The 15,418-nt window shown below is 43.4% G+C and overlaps 1 protein-coding gene across 15 annotated transcripts in view; it reads right to left on the bottom strand.

Moving 5' to 3' along the window:
• PABIR3 (PABIR family member 3) overlaps positions 1 to 8,739 on the bottom strand; it is a 51,837-nt gene extending 43,098 nt beyond the window's left edge. For 7 of the 15 annotated variants that reach the window (XM_063702864.1, XM_055376028.2, XM_063702865.1 and 4 more), the window contains exons 1-2: positions 8,594 to 8,735; positions 5,145 to 5,313 (exon numbers count right to left, since the gene is read on the bottom strand). In XM_063702864.1, coding sequence (XP_063558934.1) covers positions 5,145 to 5,313; positions 8,594 to 8,642 — 218 coding nt within the window. In that variant the 5' untranslated portion in view covers positions 8,643 to 8,735. Of the gene's footprint in view, positions 1 to 1,662; positions 3,664 to 4,500; positions 4,752 to 5,144; positions 5,314 to 5,463; positions 5,704 to 8,593 lie in introns of those variants that run through there. The other 8 variants (XR_008675471.2, XM_019019575.4, XM_055376031.2 and 5 more) reach the window with 7 other exon arrangements.
• Positions 8,740 to 15,418: the final 6,679 nt, after the last annotated feature.

Raw genomic sequence — 15,418 nt, 5'->3', positions numbered from 1 at the left:
CATTCAGTTCTCTGGAACACATCTATGCTTTTCTGCCTTCAAGTCTGTTCTATATATAATACTTAAAATACTATCCCAACCATTGTTCTCCCTCTTTTCCAGGGTGTATCCTATCAATCCATGAAGGCCCATCTCAAATGCCACCTTCTTCATAAACTTTTCCTTCTCCCTCACCAGTCCCGCTGTAATTTCTCCCTTCCTTCTTTGAATTCCCCTAGCACTTTCTTTAGCTCCCTACGCACTTATCTTAAGCTCCCTACGCACTTATCTTACTCTACCATATATTTAAGTCCTTCGAGTATTTATATTCCCTATTAAAGCTTATTGAGCCCTGAGATACATCTTTGCAACATCATAATTTGCATATAACAGGCAGTAACTTAATATTCTGTGAATGGATGTATCTAATTCTACTTACTTTCCCAGTCATTTTCTTTGTGAGAATAGGAATATGTTCTGCCAGTCACTCATAAGAAAATTGGAGGGACACTAATGGGCTATTTCTTTCCATTCTTTTTTGTGTACATGTGTAGGGGGCTTAATACTTAGGGCTGACAATGATATAGTCTACCCTAAATTTGTTTGCCAATTTTAGTAAGACTATAACTGAAAGAAAGAATTCAGGCAATATATACTTCAACTGGTATGCATCATTCAACATGAATTTATAAAACCCTAGCTGATATCTGAACTAAGTGCTACTTTTAACTCGGAAAAAGCAGAAGTAGTATAACTGGATGGATGTTCAATGTTCCATGTCAAATGATCAATAAACAGCTCTGTCTAAACTATAATAGATTTATGTCACTTATATTCCCAAAGCAATCATTTCTCATGGCTGCTATTCTTCCACGTTCGTAAAAGTTCAATAAACCAGAGGATGGGCAAACTTTTTCTGCGAAGGGCCAGAGAGTAAATATTTTAGGATTTGTGGGCCATACAGTATCTGTTGCAACTCCTCAGTTCTGCCACTGCAGTGGGAAAGTAGCCATAGATAACAACTAAACAAATGGGGATGGTTCCATTCCAATAAAATTTTATTTGCAAATCCAGGTGGTGGGCTGCATTTGGCTCTGGGGCAGTAATTTGCCTTTCAAATAGAATTGAGGGTCAGGAGTGGTGGCTCACGCCTGTAATCCCAGCACTTTGCGAGGCCAAGGTGGGTGGATCACAAGGTCAGGGGTTCAAGACTAGCCTGGCCAACATAGTGAAACCCATCTCTACTAAAAATACAAAAATTAGCCTGGCCAACATAGTGAAACCCGTCTCTACTAAAAATACAAAAATTAGCCTGGTGTGGTGGTGCATGCCTGTAGTCCCAGCTACTTGGGAGGCTGAGGCAGGAGAATCGCTTGAGCCCAAGAGGCAGAGGTTGCAGTGAGCCGAGATTGAACCACTGCACTCCAGCCTCAAGACTCCATCTCAGGAAAAGAAAAAAAAAAAAAGAATTGAGGCAGTAACAGTTTAAATGCAGGGTCAAGGTAGAGGTTTTTAAGGTAGGGAGGCACTGGCAGGAATACAAGAACCTAATCTCTGAGTCTTTGAATAAGGGTCAGAGAAAGAGAAGAAAAAACTCCTAGCTTTAAATATAGTTATTGACACCAGTAATAAAGTCAGCCAACTACAGGGATAAAGAGTATAAAGAACCAAGAGGTTCAAAACTTTTGACGTTGGAATTTTTATTAGTTCAAGATATACATAAAACAGTGCAGATACTTCTTTAAAACAGTAATACTGTATTAAAGAGTTGATATGAAAGAAACAAATGTAAGGAATTTAATTCTGCAAATGCTGGTGCAAGAGGGTCTTTATATAGAAGAAACATCAAGCAAAGTTCGAAAATTACTTGAAAGAGGTGCAACAATGTTTAGCAAGCTAAATATTTTCTACAACAGCACAAAACATCCCCTCAGATCATTTGGGCAAGTTCCCTGACCTCAGGCATGTCACACATTATTCCTATGTTACTTCTTTCTGATGGACTGGAGTCTCTGAACTCTGTCCACTTTGTGGTTTCTATATCTTTAATTCCTACTAAAGAAATATGCTAGTGACTTTCACCTTTCTGAAAAGAATGCTTTACTGCCAGGTATAGTTTAGAAAGAGGAAGTACTCAAGTATTAGACGGCCAAGGAAGGAAAAAAAAAAAGGGAGAAAAGTGAGCAGTATACATATGCAAATGAGAACTGAAGTGAAAATGAATTCAACTAAGGCTCAGTGTAATCCTACTCTAAATTTTTCTTGCTTCAGAATAACTTCTCTGACTATGCCCTACATTTTCTACAACAGCACAAAATATGCCCTCAGATCATCCGGGCAAGTCCCCTAATCTCAGGGATGTCACACATCATTCCTATGTTACTTCTTTCTGACAGACTAGAGTCCCTGGACTCCGTCCACTTTGTGGTTTCTGTATCTTTAAACTCCTACTAGAGAAATATGCTAGTGACCCTTATCTTTCTGTTCAAATTTTACTTCATGCATCACGATCTTAAGCTATGGAATTTAACACTGTAGCTATGCTCTAATATGATAAAAGTAAAAAACAAATAAACAAAACAAAAAAATCCTTTGCAGAACAAAGCAAGGTATGAAGGGATAACTGAAATCTCTGTTTCCAGGGCTTTAAGGATTAGGGAAGGGTCCACTCCTTCTCTGGTGTATTTAATACATTAAAGAGGATCCACAGGTTCCTTCCAGTACACATCTTCCATCGTCTATTTGCAACGTATTTCTTCTTTTTATATTGTCTTCAATAAACCCAACATTCTCCCTACTGCTCTCTTCTACTAATAGAGTGGGTCCCATAATTCCTTTTTCCCACAACAGGATTAGAGCAAAATCCTGAGTGAATAAAATGTTCTTGTTCTCAGCACAACATGCAGAGTCCCCCTTCTATGTTTTTCTACCTGCCTATTTTAAAAAGGTAATGTATTTTTTTTTGGTCAATCTTAGTTTGCTTTTCATTTTGTGAACAATATATTCTCTCCTACCTCAAATGACCCAAAAGCTGCATTCATTTAGAGTTAATCAGCTTAGGTATTGGTTAGTAGTGGCCAGAACAGTAGTTTAGGAGTCAGGAAACAGAGGTTCCTAGTACTGGCTCTGCCACTAAACGTCATTTTGGAGATTTACGGGCCTCAGTTTCCTCATATGTTAAACAAGGAGGGTAAAGCTGGTCTCTGAATCCCTTCCTGATAGTCTATGGTACTGTGAATTACAACTATCAATTAGTATGATGCCACAAAAGGTGAAGAGCAAAGTTAGTAACATATGTAGTGAATGCATTTTTCAGACATTTTTACGGTATCTAGAAAACCTTATAATACTGAAATGTGAAATCCAACATCTCATTTTAAAAGTCTAGTTTAAGAAGTAAGATTTAGGCCAGGCGCAGCGGCTCACGCCTGTAATCCCAACACTTTGGGAGGCCAAGGCGGGCGGATCACAAGGTCAGGAGATCAAGACCATCCTGGCTAACACCGTGAAACCCCGTCTCTACTAAAAATACAAAAAATTAGGTGGGCGTGGTGGCGGGTGCCTGAAGTCCCAGCTACTCGGTAGTCTGAGGCAGGAGAATCGCTTGAACCCGTGAGGCAGAGGTTGCAGTGAGCCGAGATCACGCCACTGCACTCCAGCCTGGGCGACACAGTGAGACTCCGTCTTAAAAAAAAAAAAAAAAGGAAACAAGATTTAGTAATCCCAGATCTTCAGAAATACAGTTAACCATCATTTAGTGCAGTGTTTCTAAATCCTTTTTTCATTATTGACCCTCTAAAAAGCCTTTTTAGACATTTTTCCCCTAATTGCTCCCCCTCCGTGAAATTTTAATAACACATATATACTGTATATCTGTGTACATACTGTATGTATATCTGCGCTTTATACATAAAAAGAGTAAAAATTTTTCACACTCCCCCAAGAACTATTTTCTCTTCCCCTTGGGGAAAGTATCACCCAGTGAGAATGTGTAATTTAGGAGATCAAGCTTCTGTGGTACCAAAACTTTCTGCTCCAATAAAAAATAGGTGTAGGCCAGGAGCAGTGGCTCACGTCTGTAATACCAGCACTTTGGGAGGCTGAGGCAGGTGGATCCCCTGAGGCCAGGAGTTCGAGACCAGCCTGGCCAACATAGTGAAACCCTGTTTCTACTAAAAACACAAAAAATGAGGCCGGGCACGGTGGCTTACGCCTGTAATCCCAGCACTTTGGGAGGCCGAGGCGGGCGAATCACGAGGTCAGGAGATCAAGACCATCCTAACACGGTGAAACCCTGTCTCTACTAAAAATACAAAAAATTAGCCGGGCGTGTTGGTGGGCGCCTGTAGTCCCAGTTACTTGGGAGGCTGAGTCAGGAGAATGGCGTGAACCTGGGAGGCGGAGCTTGCAGTGAGCCGAGATCACGCCACTGTACTCCAGCCTGGGCGACAGAGCGAGACTCCGTCTCAAAAATAAATAAATAAATAAATAAAAAGTAAAAATAAAAATACAAAAAATTACCGGGTGTGGTGGTGGGCGTCTGTAATCCTAGCTACTAGGGAGGCTGAGGCACGAGAATTGCTTGAAGCCAGGAGGCGGAGGTTACAGTAAGCTGAGATCGTGCCAATGCACTCCAGCCTGGGCGACAGAGCAAGACTCCGTCTCAAAAAAAAAAAAGAAAAAAAAAAGATGTAAAAAAGTCCAAAGCTTATTTGCTTGACAACCATTTCCATTCAAGCGGCTGGAGGTGAAGGTCAGAGGTGACAAAGCAGCTGAAATGACAAATATTACAGTCATGGCAGAAGATCTGGAGGTGAGTGGGGGAGGATACTAAGTTTCTTCAAAGGAGTGGGTAAGAAATGGGTTGAAGTTAGAAAAAAGCCCTGCTCCACACCAATTGGCTGCTGCTTTCGGGTCCGAGTGGACTATCAGGGGAGGATGTTCAGATTCAGATGTTTGTCAACCTCAGGGTGGGTGCGCGCTCCCCCTCAGGTCAGCCCGTCCCACTACCCCCACCCAAGGTTGAGGGTGGGATCTCCGGACACCAGGAACAAGGGAGTTACCTGCAGAACCTCAACAAATAAAGGGACGGGAATTCTATAGGAAATCACTTTCCCGAACACCTCCTCCCCGCTTGCCTCCTCCAGTATCTCAACCCGGCTCACCCAAGTCCATTGATCAAAGGGGCACTGTTGACTCTTCTCAGAATGTTGCCGTCTGCGGTAGTGGAACTCGGCAGAGACTTGAAACCTAGTTCCATTTTCTCCTGTGCCATGTCCGGGTCGAGGAATAAGTTCTCAAGGCTTTCCGGCTCCCGTTCACACAAGGACAAGTCTACTTAGTGGGCAGGTGATGTAAGGAGAGAGGCAAAGGGGAAAAAGAGAAGAGAGGAGAAAGCTCTTAGACGAGTAGGGGTGCCCACCTTTGCAGCCCTAGCAGCCCTAACATCAGTGAACACAAAGTTAGGCAGGACTGGCTCCGAACCTCCTATCTCCCATGATCGGGGCCTCTAACGATGAGAAGATCCCCCACCTCCAAGTCTATAATGTAAGTGGGGAATTTAATCTGTCACCGCCGCGAATCCTTCTCCATCTCTCTCAGCCCTGGCAACTCATGGTAAGCCTTTCCGGCCAAAACAAAAACTACAATCTGCCACCTTTGACAATCAGTTGGGTCCCGCCCCTCAGAGCCTGCGATAAGCTATCAGCCGGACGACGCGTGTTGTGACGCAGGCAACGACGTCACTTCAGGCGCCTTAGTCAGCTTTGCCACGGGCGCACGCGCAGTTAAGAAGCCGCTTTATCCCCATGTCCTGCCCTGCTTCCTCTTTCCCCAATGCCCACTTACCGTGGTTGTGCCTCTACTCTTTTACTAACCCTGGCATGGTTTCCTTAAGCATTATTTAGAAATGAAAGCGTTGGGAGGAGTGAGGTCCTTCCTGCCCTATGCCTAATTCTCATTTTTCTTATCCCTTTGTGACGGAGGCCAACAAGCTTCTAACCTCCTATGATGCATTTTTCCATCCTGTAACAGCAGACACACTACACCTTTGTAATTTTATAAAAGCAAAAGTCTGAAAAAAAAAAAAAGATACTGCTACCTAAGTGCTTAGAGGCCACTTGGTCCCAAAGGGTCTTGCTAAGGTGCTAACCTAACTGAGCTCATTTGGCAAACGAATTACTGTTTTCAGTGTGGTTTTTTTCTTTTTTAAACCATAATTGTACAGGTTTTGTTTTTTTTTTTTGAGATGGAATTTCGCTCTCGTTGCTCAGGCTGGAGTGCAGTGGCCGCGATCTCGGCTCACTGCAACCTCCACCTCCCAGGTTCAAGCGATTCTCCTGCCTCAGCCTCCCGAGTAGCTGGGATTACGGGTGCTCGCCACCACGCCTGGCTAATTTTTGTATTTTAGTAGAGACGGGGTTTCACCATGTTGGCCAGGCTGGTCTCGAACTCCTGGACCTCAGGTGATCCGCCCGCCTCGTCCTCCCAAAGTGCTGGGATTACAGGCGTGAGCCACCGCGCCTGTCTCAGTGTGTATTTTTACATTATATATAATCTGGCTCCTCACAGCTATTCATATAAAAAATAAAGACCTCAGCTAATTTACAAAGATTTGAGTTAAAGCAGTGAGGCTTTTTTAAAAACAAATATCTCAGAATTTAGTATCAATGCAAATCAGTGTTTTCATTTCAGGTAGTATTAGAAGCTACATACATTCTAAGAATGCTGCCATGGCTCATATCGTTTTAAGAACTACTCTTTTAGAAATTTTCACCATCACTTAATGAGCCACACTGAGTACTGAAATCTTAACTCCATGCTAATAATTTTGTAAAACCACACATTTTAGTAACCATATAGAGAACTGGCAGAGAAGGCAAATAAACCTAGTGAAATGGGAGTTATTAATTAAAATAGTCATAACACTGGTATAGCACTTTACAGATAACAATTTTTTTTTTTTTGAGACAGAGTTTCGCTCTTGTTGCCCAGGCTGGAGTGCAATGGCGCAATCTTGGCTCACCACAACCTCCACCTCCCTGGTTCAAGTGATTCCCCTGACTCAGCCTCCAGAGTAGCTGGGATTACAGGCATGTGCCACCACTCCCAGCTAATTTTGTATTTTTAGTAGAGATGGGGTTTCTCCATGTTGGTCAGGCTGGTCTCGAACTCCCGACCTCAGGTGATCCACCCGCCTTGGCTCCCAAAGTGCTGGGATTACAGGTATGAGCCTCCACGCCTGGCCTACAAAATGTTGTCACATACTTATCTGGATTGGTTCAATCATCAACCCTGCTCAGCTACCCAGTGGTGAACTTAAAATAATGGGACAGTCCTGAGATATTTTGTGACAAGTTATGACATGTAAGGTAATAAATATGTATTCTTTGTTCATTCTGGGAATAGAATAAGACAAACTTGAGTATATTAGGCAGAATTAGATTACTTAAATCCCAGACATGAGGATGATGTGGAGTCTCCATTCCTGATATAAGACAGATTAGTAATAGCTACCATTTGTTGGGCACTTACTATGTGCCAGGTGCTGTCCTAATCACTTTAAATAGGTGATTGCATTTAAAGTTTACAATAGTTCTTTGAGGTAGGCATCATCACAATGCCCATTTTTCACAGGAGGAAACCAAAGCCCAGAGGGGTTTACTCAAGTTGCAACTACTAAGTGGCAAAGCCAAGATTCCTCTGCCCTTCTGTTTAAGTAAAAAAAAAATGAGATGCCTCAGAATATCTCCTTGAATTTCTGTACTCATAAGCACTTGATAAATACTTCTGAAATTATTTTATGAATAAATGCAGGTTTTAATAGCCTATCTTTCATAGTTATCTTGTAAAGTAGGTAAATCATTTCTATTTTACAGTTGGATAAAATTCCAAAGAGATTAATGGCACATAATTGAATAGCAGCAGAATTCAGGCTAGTATCAAGATGTCCTAAAAGCCACTGTTAAAATTCCCAGGGTACCTGAACGTTTATAAAAGACGGTGGTTAAAGCTGAGTAAATTCAGGATGAATGCAGAAGGCAGTGATTAAAGACAGAACAGAGTCAAAAAACAAATTGTCTGAATAACAGAAAAATATGAAGCAGGCTAGTGAACAAGGGAATCTTACCTCCATTGTGTTCATTTTAATTTTCAACTTTTGCTAGTATTCTTGGCAGGTAGTAAGGTTTCATACGTATATTTTGAATAAATAGACAAAATTTCATCCTGCCTAAGCATTACAAGTATCTAATTTTTAAATAAGTACAACAACACTAAGAAAATAGGTATAATAAAATGACAAGGGAAGAGTGACTAAGGGACTATGTTTCTAAGAAAAGGAGTAATATGAAATAACTAAATATATGAGATGGTAATAAGTTTACAGCTATTATCAAAGAGAAGGAGCTCTCTTTTACAAAAGAACAGCTACATGTCAGGAACCCCAAACCTGTAAAGATATAAATAGGACTCATAGTACATACACAAATTGGAATATCAAAAGGAACAAGTAATACAAAAACAGCAAGAATTCTATATGCTACAATGGCAAACACAACATTAAAGAAATTGTTTTTACTTCTCCCCATTTCTACGCACACATTATTATACCAACCTAGCTGTGTTTCTTGATCAGTCCTTCCAGTTCCAGGGAAACATGCCATGATCTTGGGACACTGCTTTTGTTAGATCTAGACTTGACAATTAGGCTACTCTTCTCTTTGCATATCCCAGTCTGCTGCGTCTGTCCCAGGCCCTCACCTATAAAAGGGAACCAACAAACGTGATAATCAGCTCTTTATTTTACCAGTTGTCATGACAACCTTGAAGCTATGTTGTAACCTTTACTTACCACAAAAGCAAGTCAAATACAAGTCAAACCCAAATCTACAAACCACAAACATCCCAAACCTTCCCAAAAGATTTACATGAAAGGTAAAAAAAAAAAAAAAAAAAAAATCTAGCAGGCAAGAATGATGTGAATAAAACCTAGAAATGATGGCCAAAGTAGCATTATTCTCCTCGCGTTCTCCTAAATTGTTAAGCTCCTGAGGTCAGTGCATGCATGTGGTCAACAAACGATTGTTTAGTAGCTATTGTGAACAAAAGAATGTATTATAATTTCTTTTGAGCAGGGAGTAGGAGGTGGGGCTGGCCTTAAGGGTTGCTGAGACCTTGAGATAAAAAGAGATACCTAAGTTGCTCAAAAACAGAGGTTGTTGTTTCTAATCTAGCTGGGAGAAAAATACAGGCAATTTAAAGGAAACTATCTAAAAGTACTTACAAATCCCTCATACTGCAGGCAGAAAGCATAAACAGTGAGGAATAAAATGACAATTGGCCTTGGCAAGTTTAGTATGGGATAATTGAAAAGAGGCAGGCAAAATTATTATTTCTGGCTGAATTTTGAAAGCAATTTCAGAACTATTACATTTCAATGCAATGGCCTTCTCTTCCCCAGGGCCATTCAAGTGGTGAGGATTAAAAGAGTTTGTGGAGTCCTGATAAGATAAGTAAGAAACAATGAGAAAGGGGCCCCAGGTGGGGAAGAACAATGAAAAATTGTTCTGAGAGACCTAGGGCACAACGACCTCCTTCCACATGTGGCCCCAGCAGCATGACTTGTTTCCACATGCACCCCCCTCCAGCTCCCTCCAGCCCCTGCTTCTTTGCAGACAGCTCCTCCTCTGCAGTGCTGCCCTTTGCCTCATTGCAACATATTTTCATACCTTCTCTAGTAAATCTGCCTTTCTTTACCTACAACTGTCTTAGTCAATTCCTTTACCACCTGCGCCACTGGCCAGCTGCACCTGCAACATTTTGGTAGTTCGTATGGGCCTCTCCCCTACTTTCTCCCTTTCCTCCAATTCCAACCTCTCGTTGGACAGTGACAAAACCCTGAGATAATTTTAAGTCCCTGGCTGGGGCTGCTCCCCAGGGAACCAGAAGGTCCTGGTGGAAAGACACCAGACTGCTGTCCCACGATTCTGTGAGACTTCAGAATTTGCTTTACTTTTCAGTCTTCCAGAGGACAAATTCTAGTATCCCTCTGGCAATTGATGGCAACTGGTCAGGGCCATTTCCTGGTGTGGCCTCAAGGCCAGCGGGTGTGAACAGGTTTGGCTGCCTTGCCTAGAAGGGAAGAAGGCCCTCTCCTATCTCTTCTGGCGAAAAGGTCTGCAATCCCTATGTAGTGCAATTGGCACATATGTTTTGGGGAGCTCAGAGCCCCTCTTTCTTACTCTAAATAGTCCTGCAAAAACAGCCAGACCTCCTGCTCTGGACGTTCCCAAATTAGGTGATAGCAAGCAGCCTCAGAGCAGTGAGTCTCCCCATTCTGGTCCTCTCTCCTAGGATGGGACCAGGCTGAGTTCTTCCTTTACCCTTTTTCCTTGTACCTGGGCTAACCATCCAGCGTAAGGCCTCAGCGCTGAGATGTCCTTTCTAATAGGTGGGATGCCCCTTTAGAGAGTGCACTTGAGGCCGGGCGCGGTGGCTCATGCCTGTAATCCCAGCACTTTGGGAGGCCGAGGTGGGTGGATCACCTGAGGTCAGGAGTTCAAGACCAGCCTGGCCAACATGGTGAAACCCCGTCTCTACTAAAAATACAAAAAATTAGCCGGACGTAGTGGTGCATGCCTGTAATCCCAGCTACCTGGGAGGCTGACACAGGAGAATCGCTTGAACATGGGAGGCGGAGGTTGCAGTGAGCCGAGATCCCACCACTGCACTCCAGCCTGGGCGACAAAGCGAGATTCCATCTCAAAAGAAAAGAAAAGAAAGTGCACTGGAATCCCTCAGCAGATGTGAGTTGAGCCCTCTTCCTGGTGGGGCAGGGGTGTGGGGGCGGCGAGAGAGTGTGGTTCATGTCCGCAGCAGACGTTAGCCCCCAGCAGCTCATCGTTTTCCAGTCCCACCATGGGACAAACTTCCTCTATTCCGTCAGACTCACCTATGAGTTGCATCCCAAAACGTTGAGACAAATGTAACCCTCAGATTAAAAAAAAAAAAAAAAAAAAGTCGAATTTTCTTTTGTAATACAGCATGGCCCCTATGCAGAAAACCTCAAATCAGTCTCCTCAGTCTTTTATAACCAAGAGCAGGATAAGGACAGGGCTAAGGAGAAAGAAAAATGCAGGGACAAGAAGCAGGCTCAACTGTTGGTGCTTTGCAAGCCCCCAGCCTCCATTCCAGGCTGCCCTAAGGATACTCCTCCAGATAACTGCCATCAGTGCAGAAGCCCAGGCCACTGGAAGGCAAACTGGCCCTATGGCATGAATGACGAAAAACCCCCACATGGCTTGCCCCCTCTGCCACAAGCTCAGCCACTGGAAATGGGACTGCCCTGGAGGGCCAAAGGGTCCCTGGGACATAATCCCAACCCCTGATGATCATCAGGTCTTAAGCTGAACGGGGGCTTTCTGCTTTGGCTAGCTTCCAGATCAAACATGAGTCATCAACAAAACAAAACCAAGGGCAACTGTGGAGGTGGCAAGTATTATAAACTTCCCTTTTGAGTTAAAATGCTGCCTATCATGGAGATGCCCCCTCTACCCCTTTCTGGAAATACCTTTTGCTTATGTGGTAAAAACCTGGAAAATTACTATCTGGACTTTAACAGGCTTTTATTTAGATTGAGTCACTATTGGAATTGAGTGCACCATGAAAAGAAAATGGTTAAATTAAAAGAAGGATGCATAATAGTAACATGGCTAGTCTTAGAAAATTCTCTTGAGCAGTTAAAACCTTTTGCAAACTTGAAAATGCTCTAAACTCCTGGTAAAACAACAGTAGTCACCTTGTGCTGTAGGTCAGTTGCTAAGGCTTTGCCCTATCACAATGGCGCCTGGGTTCAATTCCTGGCTTTGAAAGTCAGTCCTTTGTGGTTTAATACTTGTGGTACTTTTGCCATGTATTGATTATTTTTCCCTCCATGGACAGCTTCTTATTTCCTGTCTTGAAATTTTCTTTTCTCTGAGTTACCTTTCGGGCAGTTCTAGATCTTATAAATTGCTTGCCGTCTCTTTGGAGACACCTCATGTGTCCATGTTTAAATCATCCCCTCACTTAAGGCTTCTTTTTTATTTTTTTTCAGGCAGAGTCTCGCTCTGTCGCAAGGCTGGAGTACAGTGGTGTGATCTTGGCTCACTACAACCTCCACCTCCCAGGTTCAAGCGATTCTCCTGCCTCAGCCTCCTGAGTAGCTGGGACTACAGACGAGCACCACCACGCCCTGCTAAGTTTTGTATTTTTAGTAGAGACGGGGTTTCACCATGTTGGCCAGGATGGTCTCGATCTCTTGACCTTGTGATCCGCCCGCCTCGGCCTCCCAAAGTGCTGGGATTACAGGCGTGAGCCACCACGCCTGGCCAAGGCTTCTTAATTTCACATAGGAGGTTACCTTTAGTAAAAGGTTCCAAAGCCAGAAATATTGGCTCTGTTGCTCAGGCTGAGTGCAGTGGCGTGATCTCTCACTGCAACCTCTGCCTGCCAGGTTCAAGCAATTCTCCCACCTCAGCCACCAGAGTAGCTGGGATTTACAGGCGCATGCCACCATGCCCGGCTATTTTTTTTTTTTTTTTTTGAGATGGAGTCTTGCTCTGTTGCCCAGGCTGGAGTGCTGTGCTGTGATCTCAACTCACTGCAACCTCCACCTCCCGGGTTCAAGTGATTCTCCTGCCTCAGCCCCCCGAGTAGCTGGGACTACAAGCACCTGCCACCATGCCCAGCTAATTCTTTTGTGTTTTTAGTATAGACAGGGTTTCACCATGTTGGCCAGTCTGGTCTCGAACTCCTGACCTAGTGATCCACCCACCTCAGCCTCCCAAAGTGCTGGAATTACAGGTGTGAGCCACTGCGTCTGGCCGGTAAGGAAGGTTTTAAATAAAAATTTTATATGAGAAAGGATTTTTTTTTTTTTGACACCAAGTCTGCCTAGGCTGGAGTGCAGTGGTGTGATCTCAGCTCACTGCAACCTCCGCCTCCCAGGTTCAAGTGATTCTCCTGCCTCAGCCTCCGGAGTAGCTGGGATTACAGGTGCCAACCACCACACCCAGCTAATTTTTGTATTTTTAGTAGAGACAGGGTTTCACCATGTTATGTTGGCCAGGCTGGTCTTGAACTCCTGACCTCAAGTCATCCCCCTGCCTCGGCCTCCCAAACTGCTGGGATTACAGGCATGAGCCACCACGCCCAGCCAAGAAAGGATCTTGTATGACACATTTTTGTCCTAAAGTAAAATGACCTGTTGTTTAAGAAAGGGGTGTTTAGGACAAGTCAGAAAGCCCTGATGTCCAAGTCAGAAAGTCCATGTCATAAATGGTCTGTGCAAGTAGTGAGAAGGTTCGCAAAGGAGAAGTTATGAAAGGAATTTTCTATGTGTTTAAGTTGGTTATAACTGAAAGGGAATTATTTAGGATAGTCTAACATTGGTCCCTTATGTTAAAAACAAGATTTTCTTAAGATATTAATCTGGTCTTAATAAAACTGTAAGAAGTTAAAGCTTCACAGAATAATATCTCAGTTCAACTTTTGCTGTGCCCTGCTGCTTTCAGCTTTTTCTTCCCGGAGAATGCCAAAGATAATAACTCTCTCCTTCATTTTTTGTCAGCTCCTGTAACTTTTTCCTCCAATTCTGTTATTATGGCCTAATGCTAAAATATTTCATCTTGAAAATCAAAAAAATTAAGCAATGTTTTCCTCTAATATAACTTAATTCTGTACCCTTGGCTTTTAAAAAATATGTCTAAATTCTCAATGTAAAAAAAAAAAAACTTTTCACGCTTTTCCTAAGAGTCATGTATTCACCTGCTATACTCATAACCCTGAATACACTCTTCTTGTGTCTAATTACATTTAAACACTTTTTCATTGAGTTTAACTTCCAGGCTATCTAAATGGGCTTCCAATAAGGAAAAACAGTCACACTGCAAATGGTTGTGGGGTTTGTTTGTTTGTTTGTTTGCCTTTTCAGTCACTGGCTTAAGAAACAAACTTTTATCTTCTAGAATTCAGCAGTTTCACTTTCAAGTAATGCTGTAAATGGGATATCAGTCTCTCCCCAATGATGCCTGCTACCTTTATGAGTCTCCCCTGGATTCGGCTGGTCACCAGTTTTGCCTTGACATACTCCCACTCTGTGATGAGTCCCTTCCTCCAGCAAGATTCAATATCCTAAGTCCCACAATCTGGGACAATGACCCACAGGGTCTCTTGACAGACCAACAACCATAGGTAGGGTCAACTCCACACCCCTAATCAGCAGGAAGCAGTTGGAAGATGAGACCTCAGCCCCAGTGTCAAAGATTTGTCATTGGTGTTCTGAGGGGTGTTACGGTGGTGGGATGGGATGTGGAGTCCTGAGAAGTAAGCAACAATGAGAAAGGGGCCAGGTGGGCCCCAGGTGGGGAAGAACAATGAACACAAACAACCAGAGGGCACACCTTCCACACAGTGGCCCCAGCAGCATGACCTCTTTCTGCACCTACCCGCCTCCAGCATGACCCTATAAAACTTCCCTCCAGCCCCTGCCTCTTTGCAGACAGCTCCTCTGCAGTGCTGCCCATTGCATCCTTGCAACATATTTTCATATCTTCTCTAATAAATCTGCCTTTCGTTACCTGTGACTGTCTCCGTAAATTTCTTTAGCACCTGCACCACTGGCCAGTCACACCCACGACAGAGTTAATATTTCTATAACTCTTAGAATAGTGCCTAGCACATAACAAGTGTTATGTAGGCGTTTGTTAAATAAAAAATCCAAATCCTGGCCGGGCGCGGTGGCTCGTGCCTGTAATCCCAGCACTTTGGGAGGCCGAGGCGGGTGGATCACCTGAGGTCAGGAGTTCGAGACCAGCCTAGCCAACATGGCGAAACCCCGTCTCTACTAAAAATACAAAAAATTAGCCAGGCGTGGTGGCAGGCGCCTGTAATCCCAGCTACTTGGGAGGCTGAGGCAAGAGAATCGCTTGAACCCGGGCGGGGTGGGGCAGAGGTTGCAGTGAGCCAAGATCGTGCACTGCCCTCCAGCCTGGGCGAAAGAGCGAGACTCTGTTTAAAAAAAAAAAAAAAAAATCCAGATCTCACACACGCTGAGGCATGATTGTTACGGACTCTGTAATTCCTAGTAAGAAAAAACATTTGGTTCTGCTTGCTACCCGTTCTTCAGGACTTTTCCTAGTTTTGTTGAATCTAAAGATGCTTGCAAAATGGAGCTGAGTTTCTCATTAGCTATACGAACTGTCATGATATTCGCTTTATTTTTACCCATTGCGTTTGTTTTCCCACTTCTCTTTTGTCTAGTGCATCCGAATGGATGATCTGAAAAAGAAATCAGCCCCTGCAGACAAAGACCAACAAAATCGAGGGATTTAAGGCATGAGTGGGGATCACAGAGGTCGGAGCGTACAAATTAGGAGTGAAATAACATGGAAACCCCACG

Source organism: Gorilla gorilla, chromosome X (assembly GCF_029281585.2).
Source record: "Gorilla gorilla gorilla isolate KB3781 chromosome X, NHGRI_mGorGor1-v2.1_pri, whole genome shotgun sequence".
Classification (NCBI taxonomy): Eukaryota; Metazoa; Chordata; class Mammalia; order Primates; family Hominidae; genus Gorilla; species Gorilla gorilla.
The sequence above is the reverse complement of the archived record's forward strand: the minus strand, read 5'-3'. Positions and strand labels throughout refer to the sequence as shown.